This window comes from Choristoneura fumiferana, chromosome 11, assembly GCF_025370935.1.
Source record: "Choristoneura fumiferana chromosome 11, NRCan_CFum_1, whole genome shotgun sequence".
In the NCBI taxonomy this organism is placed as follows: Eukaryota; Metazoa; Arthropoda; class Insecta; order Lepidoptera; family Tortricidae; genus Choristoneura; species Choristoneura fumiferana.
This window is the reverse complement of record NC_133482.1, coordinates 11097680-11123254: the sequence shown is the minus strand read 5'-3', so window position 1 is coordinate 11123254 and position 25575 is coordinate 11097680. Positions and strand designations below refer to the sequence as shown.

Here is a 25575-nt window from a genome sequence, read left to right as displayed (position 1 = left end):
AACTTGAAAACAAGAAGATTGTCGAAGCGCGTGACTTTGTTCGGGATACTTTCAATGTAGATTTTAGAATTTCTTTTTCAACGTGTTAAGTAGTTATTTTTTTACTCCATGCGTACAAGCATGCACGGCACGTTCGAAAAAAGGAATATTCTCACCCATAAATTGCAGCTTTATTATAGTGAATATGGTTGAAAATAAAACGAATATAACAAATTTAACCTTAACCTTAACCTTAATATAGGTTCACTTCACTGTTTTTATATTGATGTGCGAATATTTAGACTTTTAACCCCCGACGCAAAAAGAGGAGTGTTATAAGTTTGACGCTATGTGTGTCCGTTGTTTAATTAGTTGTTTAATTGCTTAGGTAGGTATATAGTTAGGTAAGCTTTTAACTACAATGAGTTTTTCTTTTTGCGAATTTTTATTTTATTTAATAATATATTTGTTTGTTTGCTTCAGATATTGAAATTTAAACATTACTTAGTTAATTTGACTTGGAATTTGGCGCTTATCTTTGATTATTCCTATTTGCCACACTACTATGTCATATTGCAAAGTCAATACTATTTTCCGTAACGTGAGTCTAAGTACCTCCACTTACCTACCAGTAAAATAAATAACATTTATTGTTAATTTGTTTGTTTTTTAAATATTTACCTATTTATTGTTGTTATTTTATATTACGTATCTAAGTTGGGTCATTTCAAAATTACGCATATTTTAACAATTAACGAAATCTAACATCGGCCTTTCATGTCGGTACCCTAAAACGCATATTCATAATCGTAGTAATCAAATTTTAATTATAATTAATTTGTTTACTCATGGAGTATCAGATATGTTAATAACACAAATGCATTAACCCGAGCATATCCTTTCAGCATACAAGTAAACACGCATTTAATAATCTCATTTGAAAGACGACGTGCGCTTCTGTTATTTTTAAAGGGTCAACAATGTTTGCATAAATTGTAAGCACATTCAGATACTTATCAAGTTTTAATTTGCCAATGTGGTTAGGTAAACCCGCGAGGCCATATTGTGTAACTTGAAATCACAATCATTTTCACCACTTCTTTCTGTCACACGGTAGAAGATAATGGTAGAAAGAGATGGTCTAAATATGCGATCGCGTCAGAATATTAAACAATACAGCCGTTAATGTGCTGTAAGCTATTTTTGGAAAGCTTACGTGAACTAATAGTGGAAGCAAGGACTCCTGAAAAGAAAGCTTCATGGCCCCCCATTGGGGGCTACCGGACGGGGAATGTGTTAAAAGAAAAGTCTAGGACTTCATTATTATTATTTAGAAGCCTGTAGAGGTCGATCTCTGACCAGCTGCGAAGACTGGATACCACAAAACGGACTTCGGCGGCGTGGCAGACCCAGGCGTCGATGGCGGGACGATCTGGACGCCTTTCTTCGCAGCTGGTCAGAGGACTTCATAATGGAAAAAAATCCTCGTCCCAGAACTTAGACTGTCAAGCGCGACACGCATCGAACGTTTCGTAGGTGTTATGATCATCATCATCATCAGCTGGAAGACGTCCACTGCTGGACAAAGGCCTCCCCTTTAGAACGCCACAATGAACGACAACTCGCCACTTGCATCCACCGGTTTCCCGCAACTCTCACGATGTCGTCAGTCCACCTGGTGGGAGGCCTGCCAACGCTTCGTCATCCAGTTCGTGGTCGCCACTCGAAGACCTTTCTCCCCCAGCGAGCGATATAGCCTGCCCATTGACACTTTAATTTGATATTTTTCCAGCTATGTCAGTGACTTTAGATGCTATAATACCAATCCTTACTTAATAAACTTTGCATGTCAATGACCAATGGTTATTCTATAAATAATCGTCATTGTTTGCATTTCTACCAACTCCATGCTTTTTGTACAGGTATGCATCTTTTGTGACTTGTAATACTAGAGGAAGTATATTTTTAACTCATTTTATTAGACACAGACTAATTTACTGAATCAGGCGTTACTTTGCGGAGGTTAAACTAATGTAACATCTGGTAGCATGGTGTACGGTTGTGTTGCTCTGAAGATGAGCTCTGGTTTAATTCGAAATGCGTCAATGTAGTGTGGTGGCGATGATGGATGGTGTGTGTTCTTAGTTCTTACAGTGTGGAGGTAGAGGAACTGCGTGAACAAGCATATCTTGCATAAACGTAGCTATCATAAGGTCGCGGGTGAGCAAAGCTATTGTTTTAGTTCATAGACAAAGACTTCCACTTGCATTACAAGTCGCAAGTAGTAGTAGGTAGTCGCGAAACATTCCCCAGAGAACATTTTTTGTGTCATTAAAATTTTATCATCAATATACAATACATAAGGTGACCCGGAGCTATTGTAGCTGGGGGGATATTGTATCTGAGCCGTCTGATGGCGTCCTTACGACGCCATGTTCTTCTCGGCCAATTTACGCTGTGTTCGCTAGAAGACTGTCTTCAGTCTTCACACAACACACATGAACATGGCGAACATGGCGTCGTAAGGACGCCATCAGACGGCTGAGATACAATATCCCCCCAGCTTTGCAAATAAAATAAATTTCATTTCATTTCATTCCAGCTACAATACCGGGTCACCTTACGAAAAAAAGTATGGTGTACATGTACATACAATATTACACTTAAACAAAAAGGAATTTTTAAAATGACCTCCAAAGAAACTTATCCCGCGAGGAAAGCCGCGTACGCACGTTAATTTGCTTTACAAAACGAGATGGTCTTTATGATACAACCATTCTATTCAAATTTAAGTAAAAAATATCCGCAAATCTTATGCAAATCCTGAACCTTATTAAAAATACTGTTAACGCCGGCATAAAAGAAGCTATTGGGATATCTTTGTTATGACATGGGATTTAAAATAATAAGATCTGGAATTAAAGTAAGTACTAAAAAATCTTGCTTCAATGCGGTCGGGTTTACACTCGACGACTTAGCTGCGATTTTGACCGCACAGCAATAAAACGTTTATATTAAATGAAATTAATCCGGATAACTCACGTCTTAGGTAAATCGAGTTTAGCTCGACATGTTTCGGGCTAATTCGTAGCCCTTCTTATCGGAGCAACGCGACTCGGCGGCTGCTGCAACACTCGCACTGCACACTACCGCTCTGCTCTACCCGACGAAAATAATAACTACCGGCGCACAACTACCCACGTTTCATTTAATATAAGTGAGTCTCACGGTAGTTTTATAAGTCCCTTTTGGGAAATTAAAAATCCCTGGTTAATGCACATAGCACGAAGAAGAACGAAGCTTCAATGTTAATGGCGACTGACTTTTGTTGTTAATGTTGGGAATTGTGTGAACTGTTGATGAAAGAAAACTCTGGTTCTTGATTTATTGGTATATTGGAGAAATTAGAGGATTAAAGAAATGGTCAAATTTACTGGTTGTATATCGTACGGTGACAGGAGCAGAAAGAAAGAGTGGGGGAACCCACAGATTACAAACTTGTTGTTGGTGTTGCCAACAACAAATTGAGCACAGATTCGAATTTCCAACCATTGTGAAAGTGGGGTGTTGATTGTCAATACAATCATTGGATACTTAGTAGACGATGGTAGCGATGGTACCAGTATTTGTGACGGACTTTTGCGACTGTATTGGGTGACGATTAACAACCCTAAGCTGTTTAACTTAAGGCCAGATTGGCAAGAACGTAAAGTACTTACCTAAGGTAAAATATGATTTCAGGAAAAAAACTATAATATATTAGAATTTTGAAATTCCAAGCGATAAAAACAATAAATAAATAAAGTTAGCAAATAAAATTTATTATGTGTTCCGACCGTTTGTTTGTATTTCATACTCCCCCCGGGTAGTAATTCAACAGTAAATTAACAATGGAAGGATTCTATAAAAAGCTCACTTGGTACTAATTCCAAGTGAGGTTAACGAAACCGTTTCTCTCTTTGATACAGATCTCAATAAAACAGTAGATAACAGTTGAACATCGTAAAAAGGTCAACACTGTTTAAGTACCAAGCGATGTACACACCATTCGTTTTAAGGGCATTACGTAAGATCCCAGAGCTTGCCAGTTTCGGCAATAATGTTTACCTGACCTAAAGTTCCTGTTTATGACAGAGAAACACAACCTAAATCTACGGGAACATTTTGATCTAAAACAGTCCCGCGTTGTTTTGAGATTTAATGAATTGTTGAGGAGCCCGAATAGTTCCGACGTCCGTGGTCGATGTTCTCAAAGTCAATTTAGTTCCTTACCTCCGCCCGGAAATTGTATTTTTAAACAGGATGGCCTTAACTTTTTGATGGATGATTTTATAAAGGCAGAGTGGGGTAAGTAATAGATTTTCTTTGTCAACAAACGAGGTTATCTTAGATTTGACTTTCTCAATTTATCGTTTGAGAAACCACAGCGTTAAAATATTTGTCTTCATTTCTCTCGTTCTGTTATTTCTGTTTTGTCTGAGCGCATCTATTTATTAGAAACGACTTAAACTTGTGTATAGCCACTACCTAAATCAACTTGTTCGTGCTATGTAACTATCAATATTTTACGTTTTTATTTACATGCAACAGAATAACAAAACGCAGCTGTCTCGGCTTCTTAACCTTATTTATATCTAATCAATATTCCGAAGCCATTAAAAAAATTAGTGGCCGGTGTTCGTCAGGTCCGTTGGAGAAATCGATAAATTAAAAAAAAACGTGCCGTGTACTGCACATGTTCGGAGATGATTTGTGGTTCCTAACACGCCCCTCGCTACCGCGGGAACAATTCACATTCTTGCTTGTTTATGGTCACCTTCTCCGAACATCGTGTGTGGACTGTGGCGTTAACTTAGTAGTTCTGAACTGCATCGGGATACATACAATATACGTTTTATGTCGGACAAATTGCGACAATGATTTATAGTTGTTTCTCGCACGTTGTAAGTCGTGGTGAATTTACGGACGGCGTAAATAGTGCACCTCGTATGACGTTTGACCCAAATTTCTTGACCTCTCTCATTTTTGTGCCGTGGCCTGGTACTGTTATGTGACTTTTACGTTAACGGAATGATGATGCTTGGAATTTTATAAATGGTATTGAAGTAAAAGAATTCTAGAAGACATTACGAGTGCTGTGCGATTAAGTGGGTTTCAGACATGAAGAGGATACTATTATTTATTTAGCTCAAGTTAAGCATCACAATCCACATGGACCAAAGGTTATTTATTAACAAACATATTGAAATGAGACTGACATACCTACAAAGACAGGATTTAAACATATATATTCACGAAGTAAAAAAAAACCGAAATTGTTTGGATACTGTAAATCCTTCTAACGCTAATTAAACTAGTTGGTCAGAAGATTAATTAACTTATATACTGTCTTTGAAAAAAAAACATTTCAGACGGACATTATAGCCATTAAAATCACAAAAAGCCATGACCGTAATACTGTACGGTTTTTTTTCCAATAGGTTTCATCTTAATTCAACACTGACAACCACACTTATTCAAGAGACAACTGCAACTAATCGTCTAACTTAGTCGTCGGATAACTAAAGCCCGTCAACACCTTAACATTGATATTACAGAGTTTTACGTTTGTTAGCGTATTGCGATCAAAACTAAACACTCTGAAACCTTCAACAAGGTTTTAAGTCGCAACTCAATGTTCTCCTAAAAGGGTCAAGCGGTGTTGCCCCGTGTGACGTCACACGTCAATGGATGCAAAGAATGCGACCCCACGGAGCACAATCCACAGAATATTTTTGATGAATTTGTATGATAAGATAGAGATTAAACCTGTTTTCATCAGATTTGACGATGGTTGGATGCGAAGAAGTACCTAGACGGTTTTATTTTATTAAAATACATTGAACAAAACTAAGATACCAGATGCAGATGTGGGATGCAATACACCCTTCTGAAAATAATTCTATCGGCCATGCATGCATAAAAGAGGATGATTATGATCGAGGTTAAACGGGAGTTCGTTAAATGTAATTACGGTCTACGTCCCGTACAAAATCTAGTGTTATTCGGCGACTTTTAATTTATTTCTTTAGGTAAAAACTATTAGTAATTTACTGATCGCAATCTGTGTACTGTGGACACAAGGAAGCGTGGTGTACCGCCGTTCACACTCGTTGCGTTGCGTACTTTTTGATATACCGTGAACATCCGAAACGTGATTAGCTTGCCAGAAGTCCATTAGAAGTTAGTACCTAAGTAAGGTATTAAGTAAGTACATATAACTAGGTAAAATATAAGTTACAAGGCTTTTGCAGAGGTGAAGAGCTCAGAGTGTACAAAATACTGCTAATTTTACTATTATTTTTACTACTAATAGTACATTTTACCTTAAGGGCGGTAAGTAAGGAATTACGAACGAGACTATTAAAAGCCCGAAGTTGAAGACAGGCCTTTCGGAGTCAAGCTTCGTAATATACAATGTTTTTCATCACATTCGTCAGAAGACAAACCTTTATTTCATAGATTATAAAACACAAGAAAAATAAGAATAAGAACAAATAAAATTATTAATTGTAAAAGTAAAATAAAGTTAAATTACAATCATAAGGTAAAGGTAAGTAACTGATTACGAGCAAGTGTGATGAAAATTAACATGGTAGGTACACAATAATATGCTTGGGTACAATGGAATCCTCAGAGTCCTTTCTACGTGGTTATTATTACCTACTGGAAGTTTGCATCGCACTGAACTAAGTAAACAATGTTGTCCAACTATCCGCCGTGCCGAAACTACACGAAAAGAACGATGTTGAACGATTTCTACTTCAAACGCCAGCGGCATCTTTAAAAAGAATTTTAATGAAACATGAATGTTTCTTCTAGTAGTACCTACCTTTATTAAAATATATCAAGTTTTTCAGACAGGATTCTAGGTACTTAATTACAACTTAACCGTACCAAGTATACATATTTCAAACTCATTGTACCAGACTATGATAGGTACTTACTAGACTTTACAATTTTATTATTATGTACGGTAAATTAGTTTACAGTTTAGCTATAAATTGTCGTCTGACGTATATCTATTTATATATAGAGGTACAAAGAATAAAATATTACATACTTAAATGTACGTGTATTTTTTAAGACTAAATTCTATAAAGCTTTATGATTGTTTATACTATTTATTGTACAAAAAGGAACAAACCGATTACAAAAAAAGTCCTACATACAAAGGCGGACTGTCCCTGAAGGGACCTTTGAGTGGTAGAGAAGAGTAATAAAATAAGGCTCGACAAATAGAGCAAAACATTAACATTACATTACATTACATTACATATGTAACTCGAGCATAAATAAATCGCACCCTATAATGCAACATTGACGTAAATGTACATTTTCACCATTTCGATTCGAGACCATCAGTAGGGGAGGAGGGGGTAACAGGATAGTTAAGAAAAAAGAAGCATAATTAATTATAACACTAAGATATATTTCAATAATATCTAATATCAAAGTCAACTAGTAATTGACTATCATTTGGCACGAACTTATCGCGATCAAGTTATTACTTAAGAGATCAATCAACATTTGCTTAAATTTAGTAAATCCGATAACACCCTTGTGTAAGGGTATAACCAGATACCATAATTTTAATGTGGGTGAAAACAGATGCTAATTATTTACAGTCAACACATACGAAAAACAATAATTCCTGTGAAGTACACCCGGTGCAACCTTCGTGGGCACATTTCAGACAAACCGTACATTGAATCCAGGCATCCGTATATTTTGTACGACTATATGTTTCATCACAAATAAGACATTCAGTATCATCCTCATTTACATTCTCTTTATGTTTCTGATTGTGTGTATTTTTAAAAGCTATTGATTTTTTCCTCTTTCTTTTCCCTTGAGTGAAGGTGTTTGTGGTTAGTTTTAATCTGTATAATTAGTTTTGTAAGAAGACTCGCAGTTAATATGTCAGTTTTAACCCGGCAAGATGATGGCTTCCTATTTCTCTCCAGTGTGAGGAATGGACATTATATCTTTTGGTGTGACAACAAATTCATCTTGATGTTTAGAACAAGACGGCTGAGGTGATGGTGTTTTGTGCCTAGCTAGAGTCGTTTAATCGATCAGAATCCTGCGTTTGACCAGTAAATGATGATCCCTGTTGCTCTCATACCATTTCTATGCTTGACGTAATTTCGCGGCATTTTTAAACTCATCTGTTACAAGGAAATATTAAGGAATTTTTAAATTGGTAATATAATAAATGACCGGATGATCCGGAGGAAACCGGATACCTGATTTCACCCCGTCTGCTTCTATCCAATGGCCTTGATTTTGCAAATGGAAAAAATAACGCAATAGTTTCACGGTCGAATTAAAAAATAAAATTATAAATTATTACTCAAATAGTCACTATTTCGACTTAAATCATTATCATGCATATTATTAAACTGATAGTGATTTGATACGAGATGAAATAAGTAGAAATATTACATCAATAACCTTTGTTTACTTTTTTTCTCAACGGCAACGCAACACGACGTACTTCGCCGACTGCCATTTGCACGCACACTAAGCGGCCTCTGCCCGTGTTGCCTAACGTATCTAAGCGAGTCAGCGATAGCAGAAATGTGAAATAGCAAGCTATCTGCTTTTACCCGCTATCCGATTTCACCCCCCCTTCCCTAATCAGTCATTTATTTGCTCCAACATGGTATGCACAGATAATGTTACAGGTTTATGGGTTTATAAATGCAGAAAAAATCTTTTTGATCGATTTTCAACCATTCTCTATCATAAAATATTTTTTTGGAAAGAAAATGCAATTATGTCTTTGTTGTTTTAAAGGTGCGAAATGTGCAAAAGCTTTGACTTTGTTGAAAACAATCGATGCATGTGTTTCTAATAGATACGCAAACAAATGTTATTGGCTAAGATGATCCTATTCAATCGTTATATGCACATATCCGCTTGTAATGATAACTTTAATTTAATTACGGTCAAATTATCTACAGTAAATATCTATAGTTAATAGACCTCTCCAATAGCTGCGGTGCAACATGTTTTTGGTTTAAGTAATGTACGGAAATAATACGTTTTGTTACAATAAAACCGTTATCGACAAAGTGTCCCCCTGGGACACTGCTTTCCAGCCACAGGAAAAGCACGATTCTGTCCACAATAACGTCTATGATGTATCGGATCCCTTCCGGTAAACTCTCTGTAGTGTTCGACACTTTGACCTGTGAAAACAAACAAACAATTGAACACTGTCTGTCAACATAGTGAAGGAATAGGATATAAAAATTAAGCGTTTCCATTGGTGCATGACGAAAACATTTCTAGCAACACAATCCTCGCACATCTCTGATCGAAACTCACCCTTAAACCAATCACAAACGTGATGCAGAAGACGAAGTTGTTAAGCGGACATTACCTACTACGATACTAGTGTCAACCAGACTTCGTTTTTTTAGTATTAGAAAGAGAAGGTAGGTTAAGCGATCTTGACGTCTTTTTATCGAAAAGACTTTTGAAAAACAACTTACAGCATATAGTAACAATTAGCATGGACATTTATGATCATTTACATGCTTTTGATTACTGATGTGCCAAAAAAAACTTTTCAAAATTGCGGAATTTTTCGTATAGGAAAATTTCGGAAACTTCTCACAATTTTGTATGGGGATTGAAACCTTCCGTTTCTTAAATTTTAATTTCGTATATTTCTTGTGAAAATTTCCAGAAATTTCTGAAAACTTTTCCAACTTTTTTGAAACTTTCCTCAACTTGCACATCTGTACTTTTGGTATCATAAGTAATAGTTTTTTAAACGTTTTTCAATAAAAAGACTTCAAGATTGTTTACCCTTTTTCTAATGCTAAAAAAAACGAAGTATCTATAGCCTGTCACAGAAATCCTCATTGTAGCATGTAACACAATAATACCTGTATGTAATATTACCTGAATAGTTGGTTTCATTAGCCCAGACACATATTTGAGCCGTTCGGGAAATAAGTAGTTGTCAGGTGATGAAGTCACCCCAACTGCCTTCAATGAGAACCTTAAAAATATCTCATCTAACCTCTCTTTCCAGAGTTCAATATTAATAAGAAGTTTCTTGGCACTAAGCGGCTCAGCGTTAGCGGCGAACATCACCGATTTGATAGGCGTCAAACTGGACCAGTTAAAGTAGTCTATAGTAACAATTCCACCATTTATAGGAACAAGTCTGTCATTAAGTAAGTATATATCGACGTTGTTTGATTGAAGTCGTCGGGGTGAAACCAAAACTGGGGCAAAGAAGGTCTTTGCAAAGTAATGGAGCATTTTCCATTTGCCTCCGTACTCTGTAAATAAAAATAATATCTAACATTGTTCATTTCAAAATTAAGAAATTTTGTTATTTAAAAATTTTAAGAGAACATGAACACTAGAAAACACTAGTGACCTAACTCTTGCTGTTTGAAGGATAGGTAATCAAGAATTAAAATAATTAATTACTTGCAGAAATAGTTAAAGGTTTTTAATTTACGACGGTTTTTAGTATTCGCAGCTAAAGTGTTTTAATTCACACAACATATTTAGCAAAAGAAGGTTAAAAAGTGATATTTTATGAATATCTCTCTTATGTGCAATGTCAGTGTCACTAGTCGAGTTTGTAAATTTTATAATTTGACCTTTACTCGTATCAATGACTGTGAAGTTATTACATGTATGAAAAGACATGCATGCACAATTTTTTTTTATTTGGCCATAAAATTAATTACCGGGCATTTTTGAGTCATTCAACTTTATTATGTAGCTTGTTGCCAAGGTAATCTCTCCGGGATAACTTTTTAAATGTATGATTTTATGGGATACAAATCGACTAAAAGTTAAGAAGTTGTGACAGTTTTAAGGCAATTCCTTCATGGATCAATTCCTAAGCATGCCAATAGTATAGATTGCAAACATTTTTATAAGAAAGTGTACGGTCAAGTTCGTAAACTAACAATAGGCCGTTAACAATAGTCGTTTTCGCATATTTTTGATCAAATTTTTGCTCACAAGTTTAAGAACTCGACCGTACCACTGATGTCTCCTGAGATACGGGACAGAATAACACAGGTACACTAAAAATTTGATTGACCCTTAACAATAAACTAAGTCATATGCCGAAGTTAAAGGAAATAAAGAAATACACGGTGTGGTACACACAGCATACATACCAATGCTAGACCAAGTTGGAGCTTGCCAGACGTCGTTTAGTTGCCAGTACATAGCACCCATGGTATACCAGTCAGCCTGGCTTTGTCGGTAGAACTCTGTTTCTGCCTTTATCGACATTGCTTGTGATATCTACGAATGTTACAGAACGTTTTATAATTATACCAATGTATTGTTTGATACAAAATACTCAAATGATAAAAATAATAAATTTTAAACAAAATCACGACTGCCTTCAAAAGTCAACAGTCGAGACCCATTCAGAATCGTGACCAGAGGCCGTATTGCCTTATGTTTCTGACGCTCGCGATCGCAATCAAAGAACAGTTTTTGTATGCGAAATCTGTCATTTGAGTTGTTCTCCTTTTTAGTTTTTAAAGGCAGTCAGGTTTTTGGATTTTTTATTAAATTTATTATTTATTGCTTACTTTTCTGATATTTTGTGAAAACGATAGCTTAAACTATTATATCATGTATCTATATATTTAGAATGAGCTAATTACTCGTATTAGATTTCATTCGATACTCATATTGTTACAATACAATTTTTTTTATTAATTCTCCCTCCATTTCTTTTTCGTGGACCCTTATACTCTATGTTACTACGACATAAAGCATCTCATTTGTTATAATCCTTCCAGCCGTTTAAGCTGAGAGATTACCAAAGAAATAGACATACCTACATACATCATCATCATCATTATCATCAGCCAGAAGACGTATACTGCAAAACAAAGGCCTCCCCCTTAGAACGCCACAATGATCGACAACTCGCGACTTGCATGGCCACCGGTTGCCCGCAACTCTTAAGCTATCGTCAGTCCACCTAGTGGGAGGTCTGCCAACGCTTCGTCCTCTGACTCGTGGTCGCCACTCAAGGACTTGTCTCCTTCCACACACCCACCCACAACGAGTAATGTTACTCGAAAACAGTAGCGAAAACATAGCCTTTCTTCTGATAGTCGGGTAAAAACAATGAACTTACTTGACTGTAATAGATATATAGTTCGAAATGTTTCGGGTCAAAGGGGTGTAAATGGAAATGATGCATTAATTGCATGTCGATATTGGCATATCTTGTTGGAAAGTGCTGCCGATAGAACGAGTATCTACTACTCAACGTGTAATCTGATACGTTCTGTGTCGCGGTGCTCATTGTGGACAACGAGGGTAAAGATTGATACCCATACTCTGAGGCAAACCTCGTTTTTTGATATATATTCTGGTTCCAGCCATCTAAAACATAGTTATAAAAATGTGTGTCTCCGAAGTTTGAGTTGAAAGGATTATGTGCTATGTAGCCTTCTAGCTCTGATTGTCTTCCATTCGATGGACTAGACACAATGTAGCGTCTACCCGGATCCAAACCTTCGACGATGGGTTTTATTGTGTGCACGTATAGTTCTATATAATTTTCTTTGTAAAAGCTATAATATTCTTTGGTGTTGTACCAATTTTGGCGCAGAGCAACCTCATTTTCATTATTTCCAACCCATAAGGCTATTGAAGGGTGATGCTGCAGACGAAGTACGTTCTGTTTTATTTCTTTCTTCACGGAGCTGTAATTTGAATTCAGTAAATAACATAAAAGCCATGGTGGTTTAAAAAAGCCCTACCTATAGTAATCCATAGTAAATTCAAAAAGCCGTAAGTAGCCAAGTGGTTGAACCATGTTCTTTGGTCTGACCTGACCTGGGATCGGACCAGGGCTCCAACTATTTGAGTTTTTCGAAAATTACGTGCACAATTAAGTTGAAAAAATACCATGAACGTTTTGGTGAAGGTTAACATCGTTAGGAAAACTTGGATACACCTTCACAGCAGTTCAGTCGTAAGTGGGAAGTTCCCAATCCGCACTGGGCCTGCGTGAGAATTACAGTGGGATGTGTACAGGCCGGAGATAAACTAAAATTTAGGTTGCGTTTCTACCAGAGATGTACGAGTAGGTATGCGATGTAATAAATGTGTTTGTCCTGAACTTACTCAGCGCAGCTCTAGTAGAAACAACTCAGTTGAGCAAGAACAGATATAAGTAAATGAAGCGTTTCTATTTGTTCATGACAAACATATTCCTCGTCCTCCTCACATACACCCTCGCACATCTCTTGAGGAATTATGATGGATCTTGAAACTTACTTAATGAATTCGAAGTCAGTAGGGTACATAGAGCAGGCGAACATAAGGTCTTGCCATATCAGGATGCCGAGCTGGTCGCAGCGCTGGTAGAAGTAGTCTGATTCATACACTCCTCCGCCCCAGACGCGTAATATGGCCATGTGGACTTCGCGGGCGGAGAGCAGTAGTCTATCCACTGTAAACATCACACTTTATTTTAATGCCGATTTTCCTTCGTAGATTTGTGTTAAGCATCTTCAAGTCAATAAATATAATGAGAAAATTTGTAGAAATACTATACACTGTATAGAGAGTCTACAGAGTAATATATATTACCTGACCTTACGTTACCGAGCTAGCTAGGCCGATTAAGCTACATAGATCGATCGTTAGAGCCATATCTGAAATCCCCGATAAATATACTCAGCGGCACAAAATTTGGCCCACTCTAGATACAAAATTACCCATTACTGCATACATTTGAAGGCCAGGTTTTTGCCGCTCCGTACGTATACACAAGAATTGCTCGTTTAAATGTATAACATATTTGTGCCCATATTCAAACCCCATAACCACAGGGTTATGCGGTACTGCATACATTTGAATCTCACACTATAGTTTGCTCCGTACGTATACACAAGAATTGCTCGTTTAAATGTATAACATATTATATCCATGACTTGGGTGCAAACATTTATATTCAAACCCCATAACCACAGGGTTATGCGGTCTTTTTTAGGGTTTTAGTCTTCAAAATATGCTCTCTATGAAGACAGGACTATAGTTTGTAGTACGTAAGAAAATACAATTTAAAAAAAGTTGCACTCCTTGTCAAGAGTTACCGAATGTAAAATGTTGTTACCTGTATTTTTGTCGGCTCCGAGTTCAGGAAGAATATGAGCTGGTATCCAGTTAGAACCCTTCATGAAGATGGGATAACCATTTACTTTAAAATAAAAGGTGTGTCCGCGACCAGCGCTACTGTTGCCTGCACAGGACATTAATATGACATTATCACCATCATCAAAATATACATAAATAATTGAAACATTACTCGGAAAAGTACGAAGTTTCCGTGAAATTACAGAAAAGTCATAAATAATTGAAACATTACTCGGAAAAGTACGAAGTTTCCGTGAAATTACAGAAAAGTCATAAAAACTGCAAAATAATTGAACGATCTTCATGACACATTGTTTAGGCACGGGAAAAAAATCGCTTTTACTGAAACACACCCATGAGTCCAGATATCATTCGTTCATACAAAGCTTCACAGTACTTACTGGAGGCATTGTTTCGTACAAATCTCTGACCAGGTAATACTGAAGTGTTCTCTTCCACCAATTCTACAGTGCGGAATCCAATTTGTTGGTGCTTAACATATGTTTCATTTGAATCAGTAGATATGAAAGCCACGTGCAAGTTATATAGCGATTGCTCCCCAAATCCATTTGGCCACCAACAGTTAATGAATTTCTGCAATCGGAACCACAAAATTGTTAGTTGATATGTAAAAAAATTGAATGGAATTTTCAATTCAACTTTATTTGCCGACTCTTGTTTTTATTTACTGTACAGTGTACCTACTTGCGTTGTCATTCAACTTACAGATATATTTAATTTTTTAAAATTAATCCGATCTGTGGAGGTGAGTTAGTTATTTGACCTATATTTTAATTAAAAGCATGTAAAATAATGAGTTTCTGTTAAAAAAAAAACATTTGTTGATAGGCTTTTTGCTGACTGTATTTTTATTGCCTGTAATTGCATTTTCATCCAAATCATATAAAATACCAAGTTTCAAGCCAATGCCATTAACCGTTAAAAGAGTTCCGTCCTGCGAAGATGGTTGTAGCCAGAGCACCAAGATTTCACTGCCAGAGATTTGTATTGTCACTCAATTTAGATAGGTGCCTTTAGCTTTCTACCACTAAGATATATAAGACACTACCATAGAGACGTCTCTACCATAAGACGCGGAAGGACGGACGGGCTAGGTGAAACTATAAGTAAAAATTATATGAAACTAAAAGAGGTGAGTACCTACCTTGTTGATAGTCATATTGAGTTCCGCTTCATTACTTCCGATATCTGTGAGATTGGTTTCGATAACTTTCATTGTTCCGATAGTATGGTTGTTGTTCATACTTATAGATGCTGTAAGATACCCGTGGACTTGCTTTCCTTTATTGAACTCTAAATACGCAACTATTCTTAGAAGCCAATGGTCGTCGACGATGCTCGTATGGGCCGTCACTGATCTTATTATTGCAGTGTTATAGACTTCGATGTAAACGGGTTTCCTAAAATATAACCATTACTTACACTTCAGCTCTTTTGTGGTTGAGTTTATATTCTTTTAATACATGGTTTACTAAGAACAATGTGTTACTACTCTGAAAGAAGCTCGTATCTTAAATCAGTAGTAAACTAAATTGAATCTAGATAAACACTGAGACCTAGTGTCTGCAACCAGTGTGTGTTGTCAGTGCTGGCCTTTGGCGCTGAAACGTGGTCCTCTACTGTTGGCCTCTTGGAGAGGCTCAGAGTCACGCAACGAGCAATAGAAAGAGCTATGCTCGAAGTTTCTTTGCGCGATAGCATCCGGAATGCGGAAATTCACCAAAGAACTATTAGTCAACGACTAGAAGAAGAAGTGGTAATAGGCGGGCCGCGTTGCTCGAAGAACAGATAACAGTTGGGGGAGAAAAGAAGTGGCAACTACGAACCAGAAGACGTAGCGTGGGCTTCCGACATCGCGAGAGTTGCTGGTACGTGGATGCAAGTGGCGAATAGCGTTCATTGCGCCGTTCTAAAGGCCTCGTTCAGCAGTGGACGTCTTCCGGCAGATGATGATGTCACACTGAACTTGCCAGATTATCAATTTTGAAATACGAGCTTTTTTCAAAATAGTGACGAATAAAAGTTGCTAGAATGAGAAATTGATGCGGCACAAGAAACCGTTGTTACAAAGCCAGACCCACCATAGTCCCACTGATGGGAAGGCAGGACCCCAGTCCCACCCAAATGACGCTTGCATTTTCCGTAGTTGATTGACGTGACATTCCCCGTTGTACGAGGGCGGAATACACGCGGGTGCGGCGAAATATTTCTTCGACCGCGCTTGAGCTTTCTCAACCGGCGAAACGAAGATCACTTTTATTTCATTGACGCCATTCTACAAAAAGATTTAGAAATGGCAGTTTGGCAGTTTTTATTTATTTATTTAATCAAACGGCACAAGCTTATACAATAAATTTTGGTTTGTTTTTCGTTTAATTGTTTCGAATAATTAAGTACTAGTAGTACTAGCGCAGTAGAAGAAGTTTCAGCGCAGCTGCATACAAGGTGTTTATTAAACTGAACCCAACTGTCTTTTTTTTATGTATTGATAAGATTATTAATTAAACGTTTCAACTCAGGAACGGTCCGATTAGTTTCAATCTTTTCGGAGGAATCAGATCTTTTTCATAGTTTTTCACATGCATTCGTCCGAAAATATCGAAACAGATCGAGACAGTAAATCACTCCGGCCCGGTGCCTTAGCTCAGCACGAGCCAGGAGGAGTGATAGAAGCCCATCAGGAAGACAACTACAGGTCCACTCCTCCTGGCTAGTGCTGAGGCATTGATTTCAAACTGGTACCTAGATTAAGGTTAAACAAAAAAGGTTTAAGTATAATTTTTTGCTTTTAATTTTTTCGGCGGTTTAATTTTTTTTGCTGCCTATACTTTTGTACCATCTGCACTTTAATTGCCATCCAAGTTACCTTTGTATATACCTATGCCAAATGTCCACAGAACCTGGGTGAAATTCAACTTGCAAGATTTGACCTTAATCAACAAAGAAGCATGTACAGTGAGCATTAACACATTTGTCAAATTTGTATGCTGTTATACCTATGTTGCTGTAAACGGCAAAGTACACAAGTATGCAGCTACTTTTGATGCTGACAGTACAAACAAAAGGACATTTATTATGAGATCGCTGATCTATTTCATGACGAGCAACTCACCGTTTAGTTTCTTCGCATAACTTACGTTTAAAGCGCTTGTAAATTAGCCATTCATTCAATCTCACCTTAAGGTAAGGTTTGACATCAATAACATATCTGACAAACATGTTGTCTGTGCTGCCGATATATCTTGTATTCATTTCAATCGTAGATACCGTATCCACGCCTTCCAACACCAAGTTGACTACACCTGTTGCCGGAACTTCCTCTACTAAAATGAGAAAAAGTTTTCTAAGATAATACCCAACAGACAAGATTGTAACTACATACGTACCTAGTACAGAAAGGTTAAAAAAAGTAAGTATCGTTCATCTCTAATGTAATTTTTAATTGTCAGTAGTTACCTGGGTGACCGAAAATATCCCGGGTTTCTTTTTTTCTTAAATCGTGTTTTATTGGAGAATATGTAAAACATGAACTGTAGAACCATCATGCTGATGGCAGTCCTATCGAAATAACGGATCTTATCTATTTCTCGTGAAATTTACACAAAAAGAAACTCTAAAACATAAACATAATGTTTTAAAACATGCCATTCACGTCATCGAGCATTTTTTTCACGATTTTTCTGTATACTTAACTCAAAAAGCCCCAAATTTTGAGTTACGACAGTTTTTGATGTCATGTGCGAAGATTTATTATTAGCCCATGTTGATGCAAATTTGGTCGAAATCGTTGAAGCCGTTTGCGAGATCATCGAAATAAATAAATATAAACCAATACAAGAGTTGCTCGTTTAAAGAAGATTGGATATGCTTATAATGTTTAGCAGATTTGAGTGTGTTTACAAAAATCTTGCATGAAGTCGTGTATGGAACCGATAGGAACGTTATGCCATTTTTTTAATTTGGAACAGACACGGGACTACTACTTGCAAAAAGGGTCGTAAGTTTTAAATATAAAATACTTAATCCTATCTTTAGTTTATTAGGTAATGTGTATAATATAACATTGTAAATTTTCTATTTAATAAATGGTTTTTTGTTTCAAAAAAAAATACTTAATTTAAGTTTGTTAGAAATATAAGTCAGTATTCTTACTTGTAAATTGTCCAGTGTAAGTCCAGGAATCGTAAGCAACCCATCTCGTATCGACGTCGTTGAAGCCTGACAGTATGTCACCAATTATACCCGCTTTCATTAGATCCGAGTATATGCCTCCAGGAACCGAACCAGACCCTTTGACAGCTGTAATTTGATAAAATTGTTAGAAAAGACGTAATCAAACTTCCTTAACCGAGCTATAATACTTCTAATATGTGAAAGGTTAAAAACTATACTTGCATCCATTTTTGTTCACGAATGACCAAGTAACGTTTGACTTTGAAGATAGATCGATCACCGTAATACAGCCTATATTGCCTAAAGTCCAAAAGGTAATTAATGTGAGGTACGTCTGCATGATACCGACGTCTGTTGTCAAAGAGCTAAAGTTGTTTTGGTCAATCATTTGTTTGGTCAAAACTAACAGCGGATTGATTGGCGCGTAAAGTGCATGTTTCTGTATAGCTTGTGCTGGATAAACATACACGCAAGATATCGATGAATAGAGTACCGTATTTTCTAACGCAATTTCAAGATCGTGGGATATACTATTTTCGTTTATACGTACCAAGGCGAGTCTGACTTACTTCTATTTACAGCTACAACTGTCACCTTTTTCAGACCGACGGAAATTACTTCAAAGCAAAAAGCAGCAAAAGAACTGTAATTCTGCACATGTTTATTGATAAACGTATTACAGAGGAATCAGAGGTAATATCTTATAATGCAAAAATTTAAGAGTTAACTCTGAGTATACCGGGTGTGGCCTATAATACGACCAAAAAATTAAAACATAGATCGTCCTCGTCAATCTAAACAACATTAGTTCAGCGACTTTTAAAAATAATGGAGTCTTTTTTCCTTTTTTCATACAAATTAAATACTGCTATCAGTGTACGCCATCCTAGAACACAACTGACGTCGCCTGTCACGCTATCAAACATCAAGCATTTTGCTTTACATTGCTTCTTCGAATAAACTTAAAATAAGTAAGATTGGTTTTTGGAGTCTTTTTGTATTTTTTATTTCAACTCCAATTTTTGATACTTTTTTTACTTTTTTGCTCTCTTTTTCTGGTTTTTCTGTGCATCTATGTTTCAGTTTGTATTTTCGATATGAAAATTAAAAAAGTTATTATTTTTAAAAGTCGCTGAACTAATTTTTGTTCAGCTTGACGAGTACGATCTATGTTTTAATTATTTGCTCGTATTACAGGCCACACCCGGTATGACTCCGAATCAATTGTTAAATCAGGATTAAGTAGCGTCAAAATGTATGAAAATTACTATCGACATTTCTAACCTGGCTATAACGATTGATTTTTTAAACCCTAAGTCGTGAAATCAGTCCATAGTCGATATTATAATTGCCTGCCCTGCCCATCACTGTTCAGTATCCAACTATTACAAGTCATGTCAAGTACGTATTGTTAGCAGAAGACATTATTGCCTTCTCTCATTACTTTACTAAGTATGTACAGTTGATTCAGTAAGTTCTTAACATTGTTTCATCCGTTCCTACACCAGAAAAACAATAGACTGACTGACACATTGTCAATTAACAATTGAGATTGAATCGTAGGACCTTAGCGTAATATAAAGGGATTGGTCCACTCCACTATGCGGCATAGTATAGGTAATCATAATCAAATGATAGGCATAGTCTATGTTTGTTTTTCTGGAATGTGATAATCAGTCTTTCATTAAGTAAGTATTTGAATAAACAAAAGGCTCAATCTCATTTAAACTGGGAAGAGGGTTGGACAGAAAAAAAGAAACAAAAGCTACAACACTTGATGTAAAAAATCCTAAACAATATCTCAGAGGCAAGATGAGGGTAATTCAATTCAATTCAATCATTTATTTCATGTAACAAAACACATAATATATTAGTAAATACATTTAAGAAGAGGTTAGTAACATACACATACATACTTATAACTAAAGAAATGATAATTTTAGCTACCACTGTATTGAGCTGGCAGGGGAATGTAGTCCCGCACAGTGTAGCATTATATGACAGTCGGGTTTGTCCGATATCATTTTTAGGATGGTGTTGGGAGTCAACTTGGGACTGGCATGACTTAGACGTGTACAGTTACAAAGGACTTTAAAACGATACGTTCAGGCTTTGATATGCGGCAAAATGATACCGAGATCCCACTCCAAATGAGGCTTGGATAATGACACTGTATAGGGAAGTTTCCTTTGGTGTTACAATGTGTCTTCGAATTCTTTCGGAAAATTTCAGTAGGTATTTGGGTTCATTTGACTGAACGTCAATGGAAAGTGTGTATTTTAATTATGGCTGGCAAATTGTACGTGATGTTCAAAGTCTATCACGTCAAAGGCAACAATGACTCAAAAATACCGATGGAAAACCTTTACAGGGGCGTTTAATCAAACTAACCCAATAAGCTTCTTAAATATTCGAGAAGAATTTGAGGAAATCCTGTAAACTTACTTATTAGTATTAATAAATATAATAATACCCAACAGTCAATGATCTCCTCCCTCCTCCAGCATAGGTCCTATCTATATTTATGTATCTATATTTTTGCAGGTGGTAGGACCTTGTGCAAGGTCCGCCCGGATTGCTACCACCATCTTGCTCGCTAATCCTGCCGTGAAGCAGCAGTGCTTGCACTGTTGTGTTTCGGCGTGGAGAGTAAGACAGCCGGTGAAATTACTGGCACGTGAGGTATCCCATCTTAGGCCTCTAGGTTGGCAACGCGTCTGCAGTACCCCTGGTGTTGCAGATGTTTATGGGCGGTGGTGATCTCTTACCATCAGGAGACCCATTTGCTCGTTTTCCAACCAGTCAAATAAAAAAAAAAAAATCCTAACCTGTAAATCCCCGATGGCGGAAGTAATAAAAACGATACCTACTAAAGTGTACCTTCTAAAAACTCTATAAACAGCCTTGAAAAACCGGCAAAGTGCGAGGCAGAAATACGCGCTAAGGGTTACTTACAAATTTGTAGCTATCTATGACTATCCAATGTTAGCAGAGCTCCTAAGCAAAATGTACGCAATGTGGGCACGACATGAAAAATTGTCTGGTACTAAAATTGTAATTTAAAACTTAATTGTGAATATTTGCTGCATATAATAATAGTATCCTAAACTGCATGTGGCCCAATATGCACTCGGCTGGTTTTCATGATCAATTTTGTTCTTAAGGACCCTATCCCGCATACGATTTTTTGTACGTTCAAACGTTTTTTGTACGTGAAAATTATTCCGGTGCTTCGTCTAAACGCATCCTTAGAGGTACATTTGTTCAAGTCTCTGCTTTGATAATTTCCCTGCGACTTATACATTGTAACTGATTGGTGAATGTATGTAAATGTATGTAAATACTTTATTGTACATAAAACACAAAAATAATACAAAAAGAAAACAACAAAACAAAAGAGTACAATGGCGAACTTATCCCTAAAAGGGATCTTTTCAAGCTAACCTAAACAGGAAAGGAAAACTTAAAGATAGGCGAACAGTAAGTGAAATAGAAATAGAAATAAGCTTTATTATATAACTGTGTTTTTACAATGTTGGTAGCTTGAAATAAGTCTCAACAGTTTGAAAACTGTAAGGTGATTTTATTTAGACAGAAAAACAGTCTTCATACCCAGTTTATATCGTGTTAACAGTGGTTAACTGTATACATTATTATACTTTCGTCTGTAAAAATAGCTTCGCTTGAAATGTGGTGGACAGTATTCCGTAGCCACGAAGTTTGGGTGGTCGCCAAGGCATGTCGCGGCATAAACTAGGTTATCGGCTGTCGAGCAGTGTTTATTGGGGTGAAGTATTTGTTTTCTGAATCGTGTTGCACTAGGACAGTCAGCTAAAATCAATACGCCTAAAATGATATTAGTTATACTTGGTTTGGATAGGTATTTTTAACTAAATGTAATAAACAAAACAACGTCAATTTTATTGGTGTCTGAAATATTGAAATTCCCCCATTAAACTATCTAAACATTTACACTTCTGTATTGAAATACACTAGTTTAGTTTCTATTACAAAGATAGATAAGTAAAATGTTTAAAATCCTTGAATGGACCAAAGCTGGCAGCTGAAGTTTGTTTACATTTAGTCAAATACCTATCCACACCAAGCTTAGAAACCAAGTATAGGTATACAGACTAAGCTATCAACATCACATTAAAAATATTTGCTATAAATAAGAGTCAAAAGTGTCTAGATTTAGGTTCTTTTACCCTTTCGAACCCAGCCGAGTATGAAAAGAGTTACGACAGTAGACTTTATGTACAATCCATGTCAAATTCCAATATAAGTCCGTATCGGCTGGGTTCGAAAGGCTTGATTTGATAAGAATGCAATGAAAGAGAGTACATATTTCAGTTATGTAATCTTAGTTAGTTAATTCATCTTGAAAATATAGATTATTGTGTCACTGTTTACGTAGGCAAGGCTAAATTAGTTATAGACCAGTAAATAAAGTATACAAGTAACATAAAGAACGAAAATAAAGTATAGGCCCGTTGTTAAACCGAATAAATTTACATGAATGCGTGTTGTAAACTTGGCAATCTTCTTAGCACTTTGTTATATGGGAGAAACGTTGAGCTTCATGGTAAACGTTATTACATTGCAGGGACGTTTTATTATTTGGATAGTCTGGGTACATACTCATATAAACGATTTTACATAGTATCAAAGCTTTATGCTGTCGCTTCATGAATGTTTGATCCTATATTCGCTTTAGCGTAACTGTTGAAAGTAAGTACTTCTGAAGACTACAATTTTGCTGAAAACCTCAGACACCCTTAAAGTATTTTTTCATTTTAAGTTACCTTGATTGCATTTATTTTCGAATACTTGCATTATTTCAAAAAATATTCGCGTGTTTCGCTAAGTTAGTAATTATACTTATTTCTAACTCTACACTCATAATTTGTATTTGTCAGTTTGCACTTCGACGTTATTATAACAAAATAAAACTGACACTAAAAAACCATCATCATCATCAGCCTATAGCAGTCCACTGCTGGACCTAGGCCTCTTCCACGGCGCGCCATAACACTCTGTCTTCAGCCCCTCGCATCCATCCGCCGCCAGCGACCCTCTTAAGCGACACTAATACGACCAATACCCTTAGTGTAAGTTTTCGCCTCTAGCGGAACGTTTGCGATGTTCGTGTTTCCATACAAATTGAGATTTTAACGCGAACGCGATCGAGACGTATTTTGTAACCGAAAACTAACACTAAGGGTACAGTATTAAATTATCTAAATAGTATGCAACCTCGCTAAACATTTAACTAGCGCATCTTGTCCCTATCCGTAACTTTTAAACTGGACATAATAAAAAGGGACATGAAAACACAAACTGATTTGAAACATAGTTAAGTGTAATCGATTCTACTCTCGATTCAAAGCAAACTACTTTCTGGATTTCAGTTATTTAATGAACACTTTATATACATTTAAGGGTGCGGACAACAGGTAGTATTTAACCGTTCCGTGATTGCGTAAACACGTTTCAAATACGCACTTAATCGGTTTTGTAGGAAATAATATCGTTTTAGTTCAGACGGTGGTCTAAATTGCAGATTTCATGGAATTTCTTAAACTAAAAGGACGAGGCGATTTAAATTCAATCGTTTCAATGGCTAATTTACTTTTACGGCTTAATGTGACACAACACGGCCAGGATTCTGAAGAAAGGAATTAAAATGTCACTCTCGATCCTAATAGAAACTATTATAAGGACACATATTTATGTGCATGCTAATTAACGGATAATTTGTGTTGTGAACTGTGGACAGAGCAGGACACTAAAGATGTTCTACAGTAGTGAATTTAGGTTTCGTAAAAGCACCTTTTTTTGAGGTATTATGGTCTTTTTGTTTTCTCTTAAAAAATTACACTCTTTTTCAAGGTTTTAGACTATGGTTCTTCCATTATAATACGTAAAAAATAATTCTACTTCTTAGATATCTGGTCGTCACTATAATCCAAAAATCTTGTTTCTCGTCAAAATCATTGCTTTTCATTGCTGAGAGAACATTTAAAGTGTAGAGTAAGTGCTGAATCGTCTTAATATAAGAAATTTTAACCTCTCACCATATCTAGAAGTACTTATATTGTTACAAGCAGGAGCTGGCGTTGTAATTTTAATTCTGGTTTAACTTTGTGTTTGGCAAAGATAAAATAATATTAAAGTGACTGGAAAAAACAAACGTTGAGCTAACACAAACTTAACAATGTCTGTGAATAACTAAGTAATTTGTGTGAAATTATATAAGCCCTAAAAAGTAATTGTTTTTCAACGGCGGCATTTTAATCTCGCTCGCACATTATCGAGGCAGACAGAGACATGTTACCATTCAATTACTTTACAAAATTAGGTCTTTCTCTTACGACTATCACGAGTTTTATCGACCAGCGCCTTTGCCCACACCGCCCGAGAAAATGGAGATTATAAAACAGGCAGCATTATAAAAAAAACAAATTAATGATACATCGTATTCAATCACATGGCAATCTAAGCTCACTTGAGATTATCTTAAGGTGGATAATTTGTTAGTTTTCGCTTCCAAATGATTCTGACAGGCCCTTTTGAAAGTCACCGATTATAAGGAGTCATAAAAAGGTGGTTTAGTCAGTTCCGTATCAACTAAGTCCGATGCGTAACTAATGGTCAGTCGTCATTTGTTTGTCCGTCCTCAAATAATAGAATCACGCGGTTTAACAACGATGCGTAAGAGAAAGCTTATGTTTTTGTTTTGACTTGGTTTCTTTTTTGACTTTGTAGTGGCGGGTGAAATTGTTTCTGACAGATAAAGATAATCAGCAGCATTTAATGTTTACTCATTGCTTAGGTACGCTCATAATAATGCACAGTCAAGTAAAAAATAATTTTAAGTTAAGGTGTAAAACTGTATACATACATATTTATGTATTTATTTCAAGTCTCATATATCTTTGTACTCAACGGTACCATGGAAGAACAAATGGCTGTACAGATTATTGTAGAATTTACTACATGTATATATACAGGTAAGGCCATATATACATTATTGTTACTGTATGTTCTCCTGTATAATCTTATCCTAAAACCTATGTTTTGGTTCCTACTTAAGGAATACTGAATATCTATTAAATAATATAGTATTAAAATTCTAACTGACTGTCTCACTAACGCGCCAATTGCTAGGATTTGAAAAGCTATTTTGTTTTACAAAGTAGT

The 25575-nt window shown here is 36.3% G+C and overlaps 1 protein-coding gene across 1 annotated transcript; it reads right to left on the bottom strand.

The window, feature by feature from the left end:
• Window positions 1–8280: 8280 nt before the first annotated feature.
• Window positions 8281–18492, bottom strand: LOC141432365 (beta-mannosidase-like). The gene is made up of 11 exons (XM_074093906.1): window positions 18352–18492; window positions 17377–17522; window positions 16281–16474; window positions 15344–15599; window positions 14580–14772; window positions 14159–14284; window positions 13318–13492; window positions 12167–12740; window positions 11184–11313; window positions 9937–10322; window positions 8281–9215 (listed from the first exon to the last, which is right to left on the bottom strand). The coding sequence occupies exons 1-11, from the start codon at window positions 18449–18451 to the stop codon at window positions 8982–8984; spliced, it is 2514 nt and encodes an 837-aa protein (XP_073950007.1). The 5' UTR covers window positions 18452–18492; the 3' UTR covers window positions 8281–8981.
• Window positions 18493–25575: the final 7083 nt, after the last annotated feature.

What these genes read in the sequence shown, in the direction of transcription:
- LOC141432365 (XM_074093906.1), bottom strand. Translation starts at nt 18,451, where the DNA reads ATGAAAGCGGGTATAATTGGTGACATACTGTCAGGCTTCAACGACGTC. An exon ending in TATATATCTATTACAGTCAA is followed by an intron (nt 11,314 to 12,166) that starts GTAAGTTCATTG and finishes TAACATTCGTAG; the next exon opens with ATATCACAAGCAATGTCGAT. An exon ending in TCCAACTTGGTCTAGCATTG is followed by an intron (nt 10,323 to 11,183) that starts GTATGTATGCTG and finishes TTTTATTTACAG; the next exon opens with AGTACGGAGGCAAATGGAAA.